General features: G+C 44.1%; 1 protein-coding gene across 1 annotated transcript in view; it reads right to left on the reverse strand.

Annotated features, from left to right (window-relative positions):
- Positions 1-5,121: 5,121 nt before the first annotated feature.
- loxhd1a (lipoxygenase homology PLAT domains 1a) overlaps positions 5,122-19,120 on the reverse strand; it is a 23,510-nt gene continuing 9,511 nt past the window's right edge. The window contains 13 exon segments of the mRNA XM_029444696.1: positions 5,122-5,484; positions 5,486-5,753; positions 6,514-6,669; positions 6,882-7,011; positions 7,497-7,667; positions 8,510-8,695; positions 10,668-10,845; positions 14,918-15,035; positions 15,120-15,247; positions 15,979-16,164; positions 16,333-16,541; positions 17,229-17,355; positions 18,309-18,518. Of these exon segments, the coding sequence (XP_029300556.1) occupies positions 5,272-5,484; positions 5,486-5,753; positions 6,514-6,669; positions 6,882-7,011; positions 7,497-7,667; positions 8,510-8,695; positions 10,668-10,845; positions 14,918-15,035; positions 15,120-15,247; positions 15,979-16,164; positions 16,333-16,541; positions 17,229-17,355; positions 18,309-18,518 (2,280 nt within the window). The 3' untranslated portion in view covers positions 5,122-5,271.

Raw genomic sequence — 19,120 nt, forward strand, 5'->3', positions numbered from 1 at the left:
CACAAGCTGTTTACTGTCCCAGGCCTGCTGCCTGTCCCTCCCCCTGTCTCTCTGTCTCTCCCTCCCCCTGTCTCTGTCTCTCTGTCCCTCCCCCTGTCTCTGTCTCCTCTCTCCCTCCCCCTGTCTCTGTCTGTCTCTGTCTCCCTCTCTCCCTCCCCCTGTCTCTGTCTGTCTCTGTCTCCCTCTCTCCCTCCCCCTGTCCCTCTCTGTCTCCCTCTCTCCCTCCCCCTGTCTCTCTCTCTCTGTCTCTCCCTCCCCCTGTCTCTCTGTCTCCCTCTCTCCCTCCCCCTGTCTCTGTCTCCCTCTGTCCCCGTCTCCCTCTCTCCCTCCCCCTGTCTCCCTCTCTCCCTCCCCCTGTCTCCCTCTCTCCCTCCCCCTGTCTCTCTCTGTCTCTCCCTCCCCCTGTCTCTCTCTGTCTCTCCCTCCCCCTGTCTCTCTCTGTCTCTCCCCTCCCCCTGTCTCCCTCTCTCCCTCCCCCTGTCTCTGTCTCCCTCTCTCCCTCCCCCTGTCTCTGTCTCCCTCTCTCCCTCTCTCCCTCCCCCTGTCTCTCTGTCTCTCCCTCCCCCTGTCTCTCTCGCTCTCTATCTCTCTCGCTCTCTATCTCTCCCTCCCCCTGTCTCTCTCTCTCCCTCCCCCTGTCTCTCTCTGTCTCTCCCTCCCCCTGTCTCTCTGTCTCTCTCTGTCTCTCTCTGTCTCTCCCTCCCCCTGTCTCCCTCTCTCCCTCCCCCTGTCTCTGTCTCCCTCTCTCCCTCCCCCCTGTCTCTGTCTCCCTCTCTCCCTCTCTCCCTCCCCCTGTCTCTCTGTCTCTCCCTCCCCCTGTCTCTCTCGCTCTCTATCTCTCTCGCTCTCTATCTCTCCCTCCCCCTGTCTCTCTCTCCCTCCCCCTGTCTCTCTCTGTCTCTCCCTCCCCCTGTCTCTCTGTCTCTCTCTGTCTCTCCCTCCCCCTGTCTCTCTCTCCCTCCCCCTGTCTCTCTCTCCCTCCCCCCTGCCTCTCTCTCCCTCCCCCTGTCTCTCTCTGTCTCGCTCTCACTCTCGCTCTCTCTCTTCTCTCCCCCCCCCCCCCCCCCCCCCCCCCCCCCCCCCCCCCCCCCCCCTCCTATCTCCCCCCCCCCCCCCCCTCCTATCTCATGTGGTGCTGTGGATCTTGGTTACATTCCATTCAATGCAATTTCTCTGATCCCCCATGCTGTGATGTGGACAAACTGCAATGAAGTGATTCTTTTTTTTTTTGTTGCACTCGTTTTAAATATGGGAACCCTCTCACTGGCAAAAAAAAAAAAGATAATTTAATATTATCACTAAGGACTCTGGCTTTTACTTTCTACGCTCTGCTTCTCACAATGCACTATGGGTCTTAATAACGATCATCTGTGAAGCATGTTTCTTCGTTCGCTTTAACTCTTTTGATTTTCATCTCTTCAGTTTGTAGACTTAAGCATAACAAGTGCCTCGCTTTACGTGTTCGGAGATCTTTCCATATTACTGAAACCATTAATAACAATCAATCCATGAAGCCACCATGCCTTATTGGTTGCATAATTAATTAAAGGAGTGAGTCGTGAAGGAGACAACACTTGACAGTGTCTACAAAAGCCATTATCCTCAAAATTGAAGTCAAACTGTCCGGACGAGCTGTAGAAGTGGAGTGTTACGTACCGTGGACGAGGCATGTTCCACCGTGGGCTTCACATAAACGTCACTAATCTTTCATTCTTTTTTTATTTGACCGTCCATCTCTCCTCTCAGAATCTATCCTCTGTTTCCTTTCCGTGTAAAAGGAAGGCGAGGATTTTAAAGCACAACCTTTTTCTAAAAATGCATGTTTTCTCAGGTTTCAATATAGTCTCAATGGTTTAATAGTATATGGTGAAAATATATACAAAGAATATAACAGGAAAAAAAAAGAATTTTGTTGCTGTTTGAAACTGAAAAACAAAACTGAAGACAAAATATCCCAAAAAGTGCCAGTGAAAGGGCTGCCGCCATCCTCTATGAAACTCTGCTGTTAGCTGTGACTGCGCAATGTTTTTCAATATAGGATATTTTATCTGAAAATAGAACTATTTATCATTAATATTAAAGCAATAGTGCATTAATGGTGAGTGTGTTGATGAAGAAATGGATGAGCATATTATGGGTAAATGTTAGATTCACATGTGGTGGAATTTTGTACTTTATTTATTATTAATACTAATAATAATAATGATTTCAAAAGTTGCATTGCTAAACCCAAACTGTTCTGTTTTTTAATTTTATTTCATGGCTTGTATATTATCCTTTTGTATGTGCTCTTTTTGTAATAAATTGGATAAAATGGATTTGTTTTGATGTCGTATATTCTGTTATTGTCTCAGATGTTCCCACCAGGTGATCAAATGTGGCTCCAAATTGAATTTACTTTTAGGTAAAAAATAAAAAGTGCATCTTTATACTTCAGGTGCTTCAGCATCAATAAAATTCAGCTCGACGTATTTGGTAACTTAAGAATCTTCAAATCAAATCAAATGTATTTATATAACCCAATATCTCAAATTATACATTTGGATACGGCACCCTCTGTCCTTAGACCCTCTGTCCTTAGACTCTCTGTCCTCAGACCATCTGTCCTTAGACCCTCTGTCCTCAGACCCTCTGTCCTCAGACCCTCTGTCCTTAGACCCTCTGTCCTCAGACCATCTGTCCTCAGACCCTCTGTCCTTAGACCCTCTGTCCTCAGACCATCTGTCCTTAGACTCTCTGTCCTCAGACCCTCTGTCCTCAGACCATCTGTCCTTAGACTCTCTGTCCTCAGACCCTCTGTCCTTAGACCCTCTGTCCTTAGACCCTCTGTCCTCAGACCATCTGTCCTTAGACTCTCTGTCCTCAGACTCTCTGTCCTCAGACCCTCTGTCCTCAGACCATCTGTCCTTAGACTCTCTGTCCTCAGACCCTCTGTCCTTAGACCCTCTGTCCTTAGACCCTCTGTCCTCAGACCATCTGTCCTCAGACTCTCTGTCCTCAGACCATCTGTCTTTAGACCATCTGTCCTCAGACCCTCTGTCCTTAGACCCTCTGTCCTTAGACCCTCTGTCTTTAGACCCTCTGTCCTTAGACCCTCTGTCCTTAGACCCTCTGTCCTCAGACCATCTGTCCTTAGACTCTCTGTCCTCAGACCCTCTGTCCTTAGACTCTCTGTCCTCAGACCCTCTGTCCTCAGACCATCTGTCCTTAGACCCTCTGTCCTCAGACCCTCTGTCCTTAGACCCTCTGTCTTTAGACCCTCTGTCCTTAGACCCTCTGTCTTTAGACCCTCTGTCCTCAGACCCTCTGTCCTTAGACCCTCTGTCCTTAGACCCTCTGTCTTTAGACCCTCTGTCCTTAGACCCTCTGTCTTTAGACCCTCTGTCCTCAGACCCTCTGTCCTTAGACCCTCTGTCCTCAGACCCTCTGTCCTTAGACCCTCTGTCCTTAGACCCTCTGTCTTTAGACCCTCTGTCCTTAGACCCTCTGTCCTTAGACCCTCTGTCCTCAGACCCTCTGTCTTTAGACCCTCTGTCCTTAGACCCTCTGTCCTTAGACCCTCTGTCTTTAGACCCTCACATCGCACAAGGAAAGACTTCCTAAAAGAAACCCCATAATTAAAGGGGAAACATGGAAGAAACCTCAGGGAGAGACTGAGGAGGGATCCCTCTCCCAGGACGGACAGACGTGCAATAGATGTCGTGTGTACAGGATAAACAACATAGTACAAATACAACATTTGACAGAAATGATGTTGTGTTGAAAATGAGAAAGTTTGGATGAATCCAGGAAAATGTCAAAAAGGCTTCCCGGTGTCCAGCAGGACCAGGGCAGCAGGCGCAGCCACGATTCATGATCCTGACGTAAACTTTATCAGTGGCAACCTGCCACATGAGTTGGAGCCAGTTGAGGTGGTATGGTCATCTAGTAAGGAGCCACCTGGGCGCCTCCCTAGGGAGGTGTTACAGGCACGTCCAGCTGGGAGGAGACCCCGGGGAAGACCCAGGACTCGGTGGAGAGATTATATCTCCTCACTGGGAACGCCTCGGGATCCCCCAGTTGGAGCTGGAGGATGTGGCCCGGAGAAGAGAAGTTTGGGGTTCCTTACTGGAGCTGCTGCCCCCGCGACCCGATAAGCGGTAGACGATGGATGGATGGATGGAACCTACCACATGAGAGACAGACACTCCGGGGATGATGCCCCGGATGATGAGTTAGTAACATACATTTACATAAATGCATACAGATAGAGAGGGAGAAGAAGAGAGGGAGGGGAGGAGAGAGGAAGAGAAGGAAGAGAGCAGGGAGGTGTCCCCCGACAGTCTAGGCCTATAGCAGCATAACTAGGGGCTGATCCAGGGCAAACCTGAGCCAGCCCTAACTATAAGCTTTATCAAAAAGGAAAGTCTTTAGCCTGCTCTTAAATGTGGAGAGGGTGTCTGCCTCCCGAACACAAACTGGAAGCTGGTTCCACTGGAGAGGAGCTTGATAGCTGAAGGCTCTGGCTCCCATTGTACTCTTAGAGACTCTAGGAACCACAAGTAACCCTGCAGTCTGGGAGCGTAATGCTCTAGTTGGTTTATAAGGTACTATGAGATCTTTAAGATATGCTGGAGCCTGACCATTAATTGATTTGTAAGTCAGGAGAAGAATTTTGAATTCTATTCTGTATTTTAAAGCAGCAGTAAATGGTTTGTTGCACCTGGAGCCTTCATGAATCCTTATTTTATTTAGTTTGTTTTAAAAAGGGAAAGATTTATCTAAATGCTCCACCTTCTTCTCCAGCTAGTCGCTAACCGCCTGCTGTTTGGTGCAGAGAAATAAAAAGTTTATACACGACACTGTAGGCCGTCCTACACGTTGTTGTACACTCAGTTTATCATGAAGCTTGATTGTGTACATACATACCGCGGCTCCCTGCGCCGTCTCTCCTTCCTTAGCCTGAAAGACATTGAAGACTCCTGCTGTGAACCGTTGTTAATGCAAAAGTATTGATTAGTGCAGCTTTAAATTAGAGGTGTGTGGGTGGTGTTGTGTACGAGTCAAACAGATTTAAAGCTGTATTGATTATTGCAAAAGAGTTTAATATCTTACAAAACCTAAATTATAACAAAGCAACTGAACAAACCATCCCTGACGTATGAAACTTAAAAAGAATGGCACATATTGTCACAGTGTTATAATATAATCATTTATAAAACGTTCCTGAGAAACTTTGCAGAGCAGAATCTCTTTGAGGGGAGATCTCTCTGCAGTATAAATAAAGCTGCTCTAGTATTTGGGGTAGAAGACTCTGGCGATCTGCCCGTCAGCCCTCTCAGAGTCCAGCCACTTCCCACAGAGGAAGATGGTGGTGACGCCGTTGGCTGTGTTGGTGACTTCTACGCGGTCCAGCAGCCAGCCGGGGCTCAGGCCAGAGTTGTCGTGCTCCACCCGAACTTTCTGCAGCTCTCCCATGTCCAGCATCTCCAGCAGGAAACGATCCTGTCTGCTCGCGTTCGAAGAGGTTGCGAAACTTCTGCCGCAGCTGCCGACAGCCTGAATCTCCATTGGAGCCGTAGATGGTGATGAAAACGTTGGCGTCCGTACCTGCTCCCTTCTCGTCACCTGTGATCACGATGATCTCGTACTTGACGGGCACGAGGCTGCGAGCTTTACTGGCGAAGCTCTCCATGGTCTTCGTGCACTCAAAGGTCAGGAAGTCATCCCTCTTTGGAGAGAGCGGGATGAGGCCGTTGCAGCTGAAGATGTACCTGGAGGTGAAGATACAACGAGAGATAAATGACTTCCAGTGTTTCCTGGAAAATCATTATTATTATGACTTAAATTTCACACAACCATTAATATCCTCTGCTCTCGAGTTTCAGCCTCCGCACACGCACACGCACGCACGCACGCACACGCACACACGGAGCAGAGGCGAGTGAAGGGAAGATAACGTTGTTGGTACCGATTTAAAACACGCTAACAGAATTTGTGTTTGAGAATACTCACGATTGCTGATGTTCTGTCCTCATTGTTCTCCGTGAAGTTAGTTGGAAGTGATGTAATTTAGCCGCGGTGTGTTTAATGAGGAGGGAGCAGCACTGCACCAGACTCCACTTAAAAAATAGCCTTTTTAATGCTATATTGCTCGTCAGTAACCGGTGATATGGTGACTTCGGATGTCATTTAGTCTTGTGTGCTCTGATTAATTTGGCATGCAGTTAACTCACCAGTCATAATGTTGATTTAATAAAAACTCAACTCCTGATATTTGCTTCTGGTGTTCTCCAGGAAACCACAGGATTAACGGACGAACCAGCTTTAAAAGTGACATATTTTGTGCTGTGTGGATCTAATGTATGCCGATGTGATAAGTGCTTCATGTGGATTTAGAAAAGTAACCGATGAGTATTTAAACTTAAGTTTTAAACTTTAAGTAAAAGTCTTACATTTGAGAATGGAATTTGGTGTGTTGGCAGAATGAGCATGGATGTAATGCAGATCTCTGAGCAGTAACTGATGTCTTACTTGTTTCCCAGCTCCCTTTCAGTGACGACGACCTCCTCCACATGCCAGTTCACTTCCCCCTTTACTTTCTTTCCATCCTTGGGGGTGTGGCCCAGGCAGATACCAGCGATGTCCCCCAGGTTCTTGGACGAAAAGTCAAACCTGTCAACATTTCCCCTAAAAAGAAGAGTGGGGAAAGAAGCCGCTGTTGCTCACATACTTTAGATTCATGTCACTGGATGGTGTAATGTCATCGTAGTGGATAGAAGTGCTCGGAGCTGCTGGGATTATCATAATAAGTGTGAAGGCAGTGTTAGAGGGAGAGGAAGCTCATTTCTTCATGTGAACAAGTTGCAGCTCATTAAATTAATCTCGCACCAAGTACTTACCGCAAGAACCTCTTCTTCTTGGACGAGTTCTCCATTACGAATTCTTTTGATCGGCCCTTCCTCCCCTCAAGTACGATCCAGGCATTTTCTTTGGTTTCAGTGTTTCCAGTCGTGATACAGATTTCGTACTCTTTAGAGAAAACAAAGAAAACGTTCTCAGTTGTGCACAAACAGAATAAACCGCGCACAGAAAGATATGGGATCATTTAAAGTTATGATGCTTAACATTTTCCATTTCTGCTCATTGAGTAATTATCTCTCCATATAGTGATTTTCATTTCATAATGCAAGTTTGTAAGTTACTGCTCATGCAAACAGACCACCCTGCTGCTGCTGCTGCGTCACATTAGAAGCAGAAGAAGAAGAAGAAGTCACAGGAAACACAATGTTTTTTCTGTATTTTCATCCACGGGTTCGTTTTAAAACTTCCTGTGCAATCAGATCGCAGCCGATCATGGCACGAGAGGAAAAGAGATTGACAAACACAATGTTTGTTTGTTTGTCTGTAAACGGATGCACACATCAGCAGGCGTGTCCTGATTCAACGTGTTGAGGATTCACTCTGATTGAATGTTCAGTTGAAGCTTTAACATGCGTGCAGTGCGCCGGCCTTACTCGTCTTCTCGTTGAGGTCCAAGAAGTCGTTGTTAGCACACGCCAGTTCTCTCATTATCTGTCCGTCATCGTCATTCTTGGCGAGCCAGCGGTCACAGGGGAAACGAAAGGTTTTGTCCATGAGCTCATCCTTCACATCGATATAGTCCAAGTGCCATCCTGGAGCAAGACCTGGAGTAATGGGATCAGGACACAAAGAGGACCGGAGGTCAACATTATGAAACCAATACTTGCGATCAATAATTAAAACCTTTGCAGATACTTTGGAAGTAGAAGCTTCTGCTGCAGTATGTAGAGCAGCTCCACAAGATGTGCATCTGAAATATGATTTGATATCGTAGCTGTTCTTCTAGCCGGACGACTTTTACTGCTTGAATGAAAGGAACAACTTCCTCCAACCTCGAAGCTATATTATATTATTATTTATTATTATATTATATTAAAGACCTCAAGAGGCTGAGCTCACAAAGGTTTTGCTTTATAACCATTTTTTAGATATAAAAAATGGACTTATTATAATTGTATTTGTCTGTTTTTTAACCACTCATTTATTATTATTATTTATTTATTTTATTGTATTTTAAAATGTTATTTAATTAAAAGTTTTGTGTCTCACTTACAAATTATTATTAAAAAATAAAAACATTTTTATTTTTAAATTTATTTAAAAGAACATGTAAGTGTTTGTAGAATAAATTCAGTTAGATTACTAGATGTTACAGTAATACTTTAATAGAGATGGGGCTCTGATTGAGCAGGAAAATGTGGATTTTATATGAGTTTAAAAACCAATAAAAACATCTCGATGCCTGAAAGATGAAACGAGTGATGCAGGAAAAAGAAGAAGCTGCGTCACCTCAGAGCCAGACGGTGACGTAGTTCTTAGCGTTGGACAAAGACGTGTCCTGTGACGTCAGACTAACATATCTGTGGCCGGATTGATCTTGAAGAACTTCTTTTATACATCACTTTTAAATCAGCCCACCATGCAGAGCGTTCATCTGAGGGCTGACCTGAGTTGTCGTGCCACACTCGCACTTTGGAGAGCTCGCCCATGCTGAGGATGTCCGAGAAGCGGAACGTGTCCACCTGCTTGCGCTCAAACTTGTTGGACTTGTTGCACTCCTTCAACGCCAGCGTGCCCGTGTCTCCGTTCTCTCCGAAGATGATGATCCACACGTTGGCATCGGTGCCTGCAGCTGAGGAGACGAGAGAGTCGCACAGTTAGGAAATATTAATCACAATTATGTTGCATAGAGAACAATGTGACACACTGAGTTAAACAGCGTTACAATAAATGCATGTGGGAAAAATGAAGTTCACAGAATTCACAGTTTATAATCTGACTGTTTATTTTACCAGCTGTTCGTGTGCACGTCGTGTGCTTTGATCAGGATCAGTTGATGCTAAGCTAGCTCTGTTGGTTTACGAGTGACTGTGTTGCAGAAACATCAGATTATGTTATGTTGTTAGCACAGTATAGCTTCATTTAAAATATATCAATGTAATCTTTTATATTATTTTAAATAACTCAAACTACAATAAAAATGCAATTTAACTTGCTTGCACATCTTTTAAAAAGGGATTTCTTTATAAATACTGAAGAAACTGATGGAAGAGAAAAACGTGCAGCAGAGAAATCCTCGTGCTGTGACTCGTCTGGAATCTGCTTTATTATTTCATTACAGCGAGTTAAACACTATTGAATGCATATAAAGGCGTTTTGTCAGCGTGTCTGTACAAAAACCTCACATTTTACTATTTAACTATAAAGAATATGTTATGTTTTCATATACCTCCCTCCATACTAGACACGCAGACCATAATGATCCCAAAGGAGACCATTATTTTTGCACAGTATCGCCTATCTAATGTGTGTGCGTGTGTGTGCGTGTGCGTGTGTGTGCGCGTGTGTGCGCGTGTGTGTGCGTGTGCGCGTGTGTGCGCGTGTGTGCGCGTGTGTGCGCGTGTGTGTGCGTGTGCGTCAGCCTGGCTCATTATTCCTCAGTGGAGGTGCAGGGCTACATCTTAGCTTCCACTAACAGCCGAGAGCAGAGAGCGTTCCTTTGAAGTCGGCTCAGACTTCTCGCCACGATATCTTATTGATCAGCGGCACAAACTGAGCCACAGAAAGTACAGCGAGAAGAAAAGAGGCAGCGACGCCGAGCTTTCTGAAGAGGATTTCTTTCATTACCACGTCGAGAGTCAAACATGAAATTATTCCAGCTTCGCTAGTCCTGGAAAACACAAACCTTCTGCACGAGGACGGGTCGGATGAAGACGAGGAGGAACATATCCGTGAACTTTGAAGATGGTTTCAAAGAATGATGTGACACATAAACTGCCATCGTCCACTTTGCCATTTAATTTCCTACAAGTTACATTCAAGTGTCTTATTTTGAAGGAATTCAGAAAACACTGGAGAGGTGACTTGACGGATGAAATCTCTCTGACGTGAGTCGTTCAGGAAGCGCTGGAGGAAGTTGCAGATGATGAGAGAGGACGTGTGAGCTCTGCTCCGCCTGACCTGAAGCCTAATGAGTGCACTCGTCTGATGAACGTGATTAAACTCTTCAGTTCTTCTGCCTCTCGGCTGCACTGAAGCTCTTTTACATTCAAAGCTTCTACTGGAAGCTTTTGAATGAAACTTCTTCTGACGTCGTCCCTCTCGTCTTGTTCCTGCCTTTCTTTGCGTGCAGCACGATCCCGAGAGAAAACGTTGTAGAAAGCCCAAACTTCACATATGGAATAAGGAAGAATATGATTACATACTGCATGTGTTTTTGCAATAAAGTTAGACTTTTAAACGCTCTGGTTTACGCAGCCACGATTGTGCAACTGTGCACAAATACCGTGTTTACAAACTGTAAGTATTTAAATAGATGTGCATGGATAAAAAAACATTTGAAAACATGAGCAGCATTTGAATGTTGATCAAGAGCTTGAATGTGATTATGAAGTATCGAGTGGAGGCTCATCGGCCAGAGCCAAACGTTAACATTAAAAGGTTTCCCCACAAGATCCACACGTCTCCTTCTTTATCGGGTGTAAAATGCCCGACATGCAACCTGTGATGACATCATATGTGCATATTCAACGTTGCACATATATCTTTGCAATAACCGCCAAGGAAACGCTCGTGCAGCAGGTCGATGGGTCTCGGGGTCTCACCTGCGTTGTCGCTGGTCTTGACCTGGACTATGTAGGTGGTGGGCTCCACCATCATCTCCTCGTCCACCACGGCAGCCATCTCGCAGATCACGGTTCTCTTGGGTCCGTGCGTCCTGGAAAGCCACTCCTCGTGGGTGAACACGGACACCTCCTCTGTGGTCAGGTTACGCATGATCACCTGGAGGCACAGAGGTCATATAAACACACTCTCACTGTAAGTGACAGAATCCTGACAGGGATGAAGACACTGAAGTGTAATAACAAGTATGACTTACAGACTTACATCTTTTGCAATAGATCATAATAATAGTATAAAGTCTAAGTCATGCTTTTGTGGAATACATATGTAAATATCCAATCAGTGCAAGAAAGACCTTTAAAGACCATTACTTCTGGTCTGACGTGGAGCAGTCACTGTGGGGTTGTATTTAGCTTTAAGCTTGTTAGCATGTTACTACTTAGCACTTCAGTACATCTAAGGCTGATGTTGTTGCACACGTTGAAATGACCTGATGATGGCGCTAGAGGGACAGTTAAAGGATCAACCTTAACTCAACATTAGCAAAGTTATTACAGTTCATCGATTAATCGTTTGCTCTTTAAAATGTCAGAAAGTAGTAAAAACAGTCCGTCCCAGTTTCTCCAAGTCCAGCGTGACGTCTTCAAATGTCTTGTTCTCTCAGTTCAAACCCAAAGATATTCACTTTAATGTGATATCAATCAGATAAAAGCAGGAAGTCTCCACATGTGAGAAGCTTTTTTGCATGAAAGATTACTTTAACTATTAATTAAATCGCTCAGTCGAGTAATGGTTGCAGCTCTACTTCAGTTTGGATAGAAACAAGGTGATTATATAAATAAGCGTCGGGTCATACGTGGTCATATTCTGGACACTAATGTGCGAGTATGACCACAAAGCCAGCCGCTCCCGGCTGACACTCCTGTTGCCTCTCCACTCTGCGTATGTATTTGGGCAGATCACCATGCTGGCAGTCCGCCCGGTTCACTGTTGTGTCCATTTCAACACATAGACCCAGCAATCCATAAAGGCAGCACATCTGCTTGTGATGCTGAACACACAAGGCTCTGTGCAGGGTCGAGTCAAGGAGATGTTCACAGTCGGCGAGTCCCAGGCACGGACGGACAGGGCTCGGTATTGTTCCCGACCGCTCTGCCGCTCTGCAGGGTTGCTGCCTTTACCACAGAAGACATTTGCATAGGAAATGTGTTCGGTTTCATCAAAGCATCCCGCCCGAGACTTCACACTGGATTTGGAGGTGAGCGGTGATGTCGTGCTCACGGGGTCAGCCGAAGAGAAAAAGTACTGAAGCATTTTGGGGACATAAACACAGAGTGCTGCAGGGATGACGTGTGTGTGTGTGTGTGTGTGTGTGTGTGTGTGTGTGTGTAGGCCAGAAGTGAGCGTTGCTGGTTCCCTCGACAGAAAGTCTTCTTCGTTGGATTATTGCAGAAAGCTCAATGTTTATGATACTTACGTTGTTTGTTCAGTCGGATAATCTTCACGTATCAAAGCATTTGACTTCCACCATTACGTCTCTTGCACTTCTTTATTTAATTTTCATCTCTGTTGCATTGTTGTAAGATTCCCATTGGAACAACTACACTGTAGCTGTTGTGCACACGACAATAAAGCCTTTGAATCTTGAATCAGAAGAACGTAGGCTGGAAACCACCGACACCACGGTCGCATGACTTCAGCGTCACCACCTCCTGAAGTCTCTGAAACTCGTGTTAACCACAGACCTGATTTCCTGACGTCAAAACTAAAGCCCTGTTGGCAGAGCAGCGTTCTCATCGTTGTGCTTTAGGACTCATTCTTGCAGTCGATGCATTAAACATTTAACACACCGACCGCAGCAATTCACACGGAAAAGGAAATTCTAAAATGAAGTCTGTCTCTGGATACAGAGACACACGGCGCTCATTAGTGTGTATGTGTGTGTGAGTGTCGTGTGTGTGTGTGTGTGTGTGTGTGTGTCTTTGTGGGTGGATGAATCATTGACCGTCCTCCTGCAGGCGGGGAGATGTGTGTGTATCTGTGTGTGTGCTGTGTGATATAATAGATTGAATGACCTACAGCATACAGTGCCAGCATCAAAACCACAAACCTGTGATTGCTTTGTACTATTGATTTTTAAAGAAGCTTTTACTGTTCGGCTTTTTATGCTCCTGGTTTCATGTTTTTTTGGATGAGATCTGCAGATTGTTATTCAGAACTAATCAGCCTTTGACAAGATTTAAGGGAACCTGTGATTCGTGCAGCCAAACCTGCCGAGAGCTTTTCTTTCGCTGTAATATACGACAATGTTCTTGCATTTAAAACTCTCCTGAACGTCTGCACGTCTATCTGTTCATCAGCACTCCTGTATAAGTGTCAGACTCCTGGTGGACAGTTTAATAAACGAATGCAGCATTTATTCATTTTGCATCTCTTTATGATCGCTTTGCATCTCTGTATAGACGCTTTGCATCTCTGTATAGACGCTTCGCATCTCTGTATAGACGCTTCGCATCTCTGTATAGACGCTTCGCATCTCTGTATAGACGCTTCGCATCTCTGTATAGACGCTTCGCATCTCTGTATAGACGCTTCGCATCTATGTATAGACGCTTCGCATCTCTGTATAGACGCTTTGCATCTCTTTATGATCGCTTTGCATCTCTGTATAGACGCTTTGCATCTCTGTATAGACGCTTTGCATCTCTGTATAGACGCTTTGCATCTCTTTATGATCTCTTTGCATCTCTGTATAGACGCTTTGCATCTCTGTATAGACGCTTTGCATCTCTTTATGATCGCTTTGCATCTCTGTATAGACGCTTTGCATCTCTGTATAGATGCTTTGCATCTCTTTATGATCGCTTTGCATCTCTGTATAGACGCTTTGCATCTCTGTATAGACGCTTTGCATCTCTGTATAGATGCTTTGCATCTCTTTATAGACGCTTTGCATCTCTGTATAGACGCTTTGCATCTCTTTATGATCGCTTTGCATCTCTTTATGATCGCTTTGCATCTCTGTATAGACGCTTTGCATCTCTGTATAGACGCTTTGCATCTCTGTATAGACGCTTTGCATCTCTTTATGATCGCTTTGCATCTCTGTATAGACGCTTTGCATCTCTGTATAGACGCTTTGCATCTCTGTATAGACGCTTTGCATCTCTGTATAGACGCTTTGCATCTCTGTATAGACGCTTTGCATCTCTGTATAGACGCTTTGCATCTCTTTATGATCGCTTTGCATCTCTGTATAGACGCTTTGCATCTCTGTATAGACGCTTTGCATCTCTGTATAGACGCTTTGCATCTCTGTATGATCGCTTTGCATCTCTTTATGATCGTTTGTATCTCTGTATAGACGCTTTGCATCTCTTTATGATCGTTTTGTATCTCTGTATAGACGCTTTGCATCTCTTTATGATCGTTTTGCATCTCTGTATAGACGCTTTGCATCTCTTTATGATCGTTTTGCATCTCTGTATAGACGCTTTGCGTCTCTGTATAGACGCGTCTCTGTATAGACGTTTTGCATCTCTGTATAGACGTTTTGCATCTCTGTATAGACGTTTTGCATCTCTGTATAGACGTTTTGCATCTCTTTATAGACGTTTTGCATCTCTGTATAGACGTTTTGCATGTCTGTATAGACGTTTTGCATCTCTTTATAGACGTTTTGCATCTCTGTATAGACGTTTTGCATCTCTGTATAGACGTTTTGCGTCTCTTTATGGACGTTTTGCATCTCTGTATAGACGTTTTGCATCTCTGTATAGACATTTTGCATCTCTGTATAGACGTTTTGCATCTCTGTATAGACGTTTTGCATCTCTGTATAGACGTTTTGCGTCTCTTTATGGTCTATTTTTGACCGTTTTGGGTCTTTTTATAGACATTTTGAGTCTCTTTGTTGTTGTATTCTGTCCCATTTTGGTTGTTTTCAGTGTCTTTATGGTCGTCTTGCATATGTTTGCATATATGTCCTGTCTCTGTAGTAGTTTCACTCACTTTGTCACTTCCCAAGAAGCAATGTTAACAGTAACTTTAAACAGAGGCTCCCCTAACGACCGGGTCAGTCATCTCTCCAGGCTTTACATCCCATATTTCTATATCTGGAGCCACAAATTACCTTCATACAACTCCTTCAGATACGCAGTAGCATCTCCAAGACCTGTAAACAGCATTTGATTTGTAATATCTGTGCAGTTCCTCTTTAGGATGAGCTGACCTTGTCCAGAAACCAGTCCGGTCGACTGCCGGAGCCGTCGACACGAAGCCTCATCTTCCTCAGCGGAGCGATGTCGTCGATCTCCATGTTGAAAGTGTCGTCCTGCCCGCGCTCAAACCTGTCGTCCAGCACACACACAACGCCGTTTGTAATCTGCGGCATTACGAAAGAGTCTCTTTGTGTTTTACGTTGTGTTCACTACCTGTCCTCGTTCTTCTGCAGCAGCATCTCCTCCGTGCTGCCGTTGGCTCCAAACACAGACATGAAGATCAGCGTGTCTGTTCCCGCGTTCTGCACGTCTCCTGTTACTACGGTCACCTCGTAAATAATCTGACGGGGAAATATGAAGACGTTACTCGTTATACTTTCTTCACATATTGTACACAGGCAGTATTACATCATCAGACATCATGAACACACTGATACAGTTAGGCAGGAGGGATTATGTATGCTTGATACTGTAATGGAGACAACTTGATAATAACATATCTTGAGGTAGATTCTCGTCGTTTATAATCTTACTTGACAATTGTACATAACAATTTATTAAAGGGCCTCCAAAGTTAAAGGACTTCACTCATTTATAAACATAATCCCATCTAGAACTTATCAAAATCAGGAAGGTGCTCGTTAATGTTTTATGTTTTATTCCATTCATTTGAGATCCACCAGATTTACCATCTTTTCCTTAAAAAGGTGCGACGCGTGAGAGCCAGAATTGTAAAGTGTGAAGAGGTAACAGTGTTGACGTCATGTCCTGTAAAACCAATTGTACCTGGAGAGGCGATGGTGTTCTGCAGCGTGCAGCCTGCCCTCAGCCAACATGAGGACGGAGAAGTAGATCCTTTTTCATAATGTGTTTCCCGCCCTGTTTTATTTATTTGACTGTAACTTCAGATTGTATGCACCCCCGTAGGAGAGGTGAAACGCTGGCCCCTATTCCTTTGGAGCATGAGGCAGGTATTACACGTCGCACCTTCATCAGGCGTCTGATTCATCATCGCCGCTCTGCTGCAGTAATTGGATTTAACTGATCTCGCAGCCGTGTGACTCGTACAAACCTGCTGGCAAATGGAAATGGCCTCCGCGTCTAACACGTTGAAGACTCGAGCGGTCAGACCGTCTCCTCGATCTTTGGCCAGCCAGCACTTGCAAGCAAAGATGTATTTGACCCCTTTGGTTGGCACGGCAACAGACAGCTCATCAACCAGCCAGCAGCTCTCGGGAGTCGCCCCATCGTGACCGAGCTGCAGGGAGGACGAGACACAATCACTTCGAGCAGAGAGGCTGCATTTGCCCTGCGTGTTCGTGTGTGTGTGTGTGTGTGTGTGTGTTCGTGTGTGTGTGTGTGTGTGTGTGTGTGGAGGATACAAGATCATTAACTGTAAAAGCCCCCCCCCCCCTCCGTTCTTCACCTCAACCTTCTTGATCTCCCCCACGTCTGACCCGTGGGACTGAAAGCTCTCCAGAGAGCCGGCCTCAAAGCCTTCCCTCTCGTCCGGCAGCTCCAGCCACAGCCTCTCCGTCTGGGTGTGATTGGCACCGATAATGATCACAAAAGCTCTGCTGGTGGTGCTGGCGTCCCGCTCCAGACCCGTGCAGATGGTGATGTGGTACGGTATGACTGCAGAGGAACGACACAGCACTGATCATTACACATAGAGTTATAGTGTTCACTTCGTCACAGAAAGCTAGGACCAAATATGACTCAAATGTAGTTTAGAAAATAAAAACTTTACCAGAACATGTTTGTTTTTGTTGACCGAGAGGAAACTAAAGTGTTTTTCTCCAGTGTGTCTTATTTTGTCCTGTACTGCGTATCAGGACAATCGCACACAACGAGCACATTGAGGAGGACACGAGATTAACTGAAATGTTCAAAAGACTAAAATATCAACAGTTTGTTTATTAAGACTAAAATATTTAGAGTCCTCTTTGACTAAAACTTCACTAAAAGAAAACAGAATGAGGCGGCGGTGACTCAGGAGGTAGAGGTCGTACACCAGGCGGAAGGTCGGCGGTTCGATCCCCGGCCCCTGCAGTCAACAAGTCGAAGTGTCCTCAGGAGAGTTACTGAACCCCGAATTACTCCTGATGGCCAACTGTGCGCGTGTGTGTGTGCGTGTGTGCTGCTGACGTGTATTGCTTTATAAATGCAGTCCACTTTAAATCTGATCAAAACTAACAAGGACATTTGAAACAGAACTAAATAAAATATAAAGCAGCTGATGAAATGAACACAACTGTTAGAATAGTAACGACCAACATTCACACAGCAGAAGAAGAATCCAGCGCTGAACGTTTTACTTACTTGGAAGCTCAAGTTCTTCCTCCTTCTTCTTCTTGCTCTTTTTGTTCATGTTGCTGTCGACACTCTTCACCGTCAGAGCCGAGTTCTTCTTCTTACTGTTCAGTCCTTCTCTGACTCCCTCATAACCCTGAGAACACAACACACACAGTGATGCAGACACACATGCTAAGAGCTACACACACACACACACACACAGTGATGCAGACACACATGCTAAGAGCTACACAACACACACATGCTAAGAGCTACACACATGCTAAGAGCTACACAACACACACATGCTAAGAGCTACACAACACACACATGCTAAGAGCTACACACATGCTAAGAGCTACACAACACACACACATGCTAAGAGCTACACAACACACACAGTGATGCAGACACACATGCTAAGAGCTACACAACACACACATGCTAAGGGCTACACACATGCTAAGAGCTACAGAACACACACATATATGCTAAGAGCTACACAACACACACACATGCTAAGAGCTACACAACACACACATGCTAAGAGCTACACACATGCTAAGAACTACACAAACACACACACACATGCTAAGAGCTACATAAACACACACAGCTTGTGTGTTTAATAGTTTGAATATGTGAGACATTCATTATAATGAAACATTACGTTGTGTAATTACTTTTTAAACTAGCCTCAGCTGTACTTTGTTTTAGTGGTAATTAGCTAACGTTACCATGCTAACGTGCTAAAGTAACATAGTGAACATGGTAAACATATTACCGGCCAAACATCGGCATGTTCACACATTTGTGCACTTAGACTTTATCTAGTATGATCGGGGGAAATGCTCAAATATTTGTTCTGATTGGTCTGAAGTCTTGAAATCTGCACTTTTATTGTAATACGTTGAAAACCGAAAACCTAAGAAATCGATATCTCGAATCCTCAGCACAGAAATGTGCAGCATGTCAGGTGAACGAGTTAGAGAGTCGGTTTGTGATTTGGCTGAACTGTACTTTACTCCTTTTATTCTTCTTTGTTTTAATATCCCTGTTTCTACGCGTACACGTGACTTTAAGGCTAAACCGATCACACCTTTCTACCTTAACATAGAAGACTCTCTTTATGCGTCCGTCCTCCCTCTTCCTGGACAGCCAACGTTCACATAAGAAGAGAAAGACCTCCTCCGTGTCCTCGTCGAACACCTCCACCTGGTCCAGGTACCAGTCTGCACTCATCATACTGTTGTCATGGCGGATTTTTATCTTGAACACCTGACCCAGGTCGACGGCCTCCATTGAGAACTTATCCACCTGGGGAGATACAACGTGTACGATCAGATAAAACTGTATTAATCCAGATTACAACGAACCAGCGTCTAAAAGAATAACAATCAAAGTAAGAAACATTTGTTTCTCTTTCTTCCTCTGTGTTTTATATTATCATATTTGTATCTTTATATTATTTTGTTTTGTTTGCCCCATAAACAGATCATTTCTTAAAATGCAAAAAAAAAGAAGACAAACTAATATATATATATATATATAAAAATAATATTTCACAAAATATTGAAATTACAATTATACAAAGTATCATTGGCAATTTATATGATATATTATATTATATATACAAAATATATATATTTCAAATAAATGTATATTTTTTATATATATTATTTATATATATATATAATATATTATAATATATAGAAGAGAGGATAATAAGATATTAGAGAAGATAATAACAAAATATATATTTCAAAAAATGTATATTTTTTTATATATATATTATATTGAGAAGAGAATAGAGAGGAGAGAAGATATAAAAGATATAATAGTAATATATATAATATATCTCTCTTTTCAGATATAGAGGTGACATATATAGAGAGGAGAGAGATAGAGAGCAGCGAGAG

Source organism: Cottoperca gobio, chromosome 12 (assembly GCF_900634415.1).
Source record: "Cottoperca gobio chromosome 12, fCotGob3.1, whole genome shotgun sequence".
In the NCBI taxonomy this organism is placed as follows: Eukaryota; Metazoa; Chordata; class Actinopteri; order Perciformes; family Bovichtidae; genus Cottoperca; species Cottoperca gobio.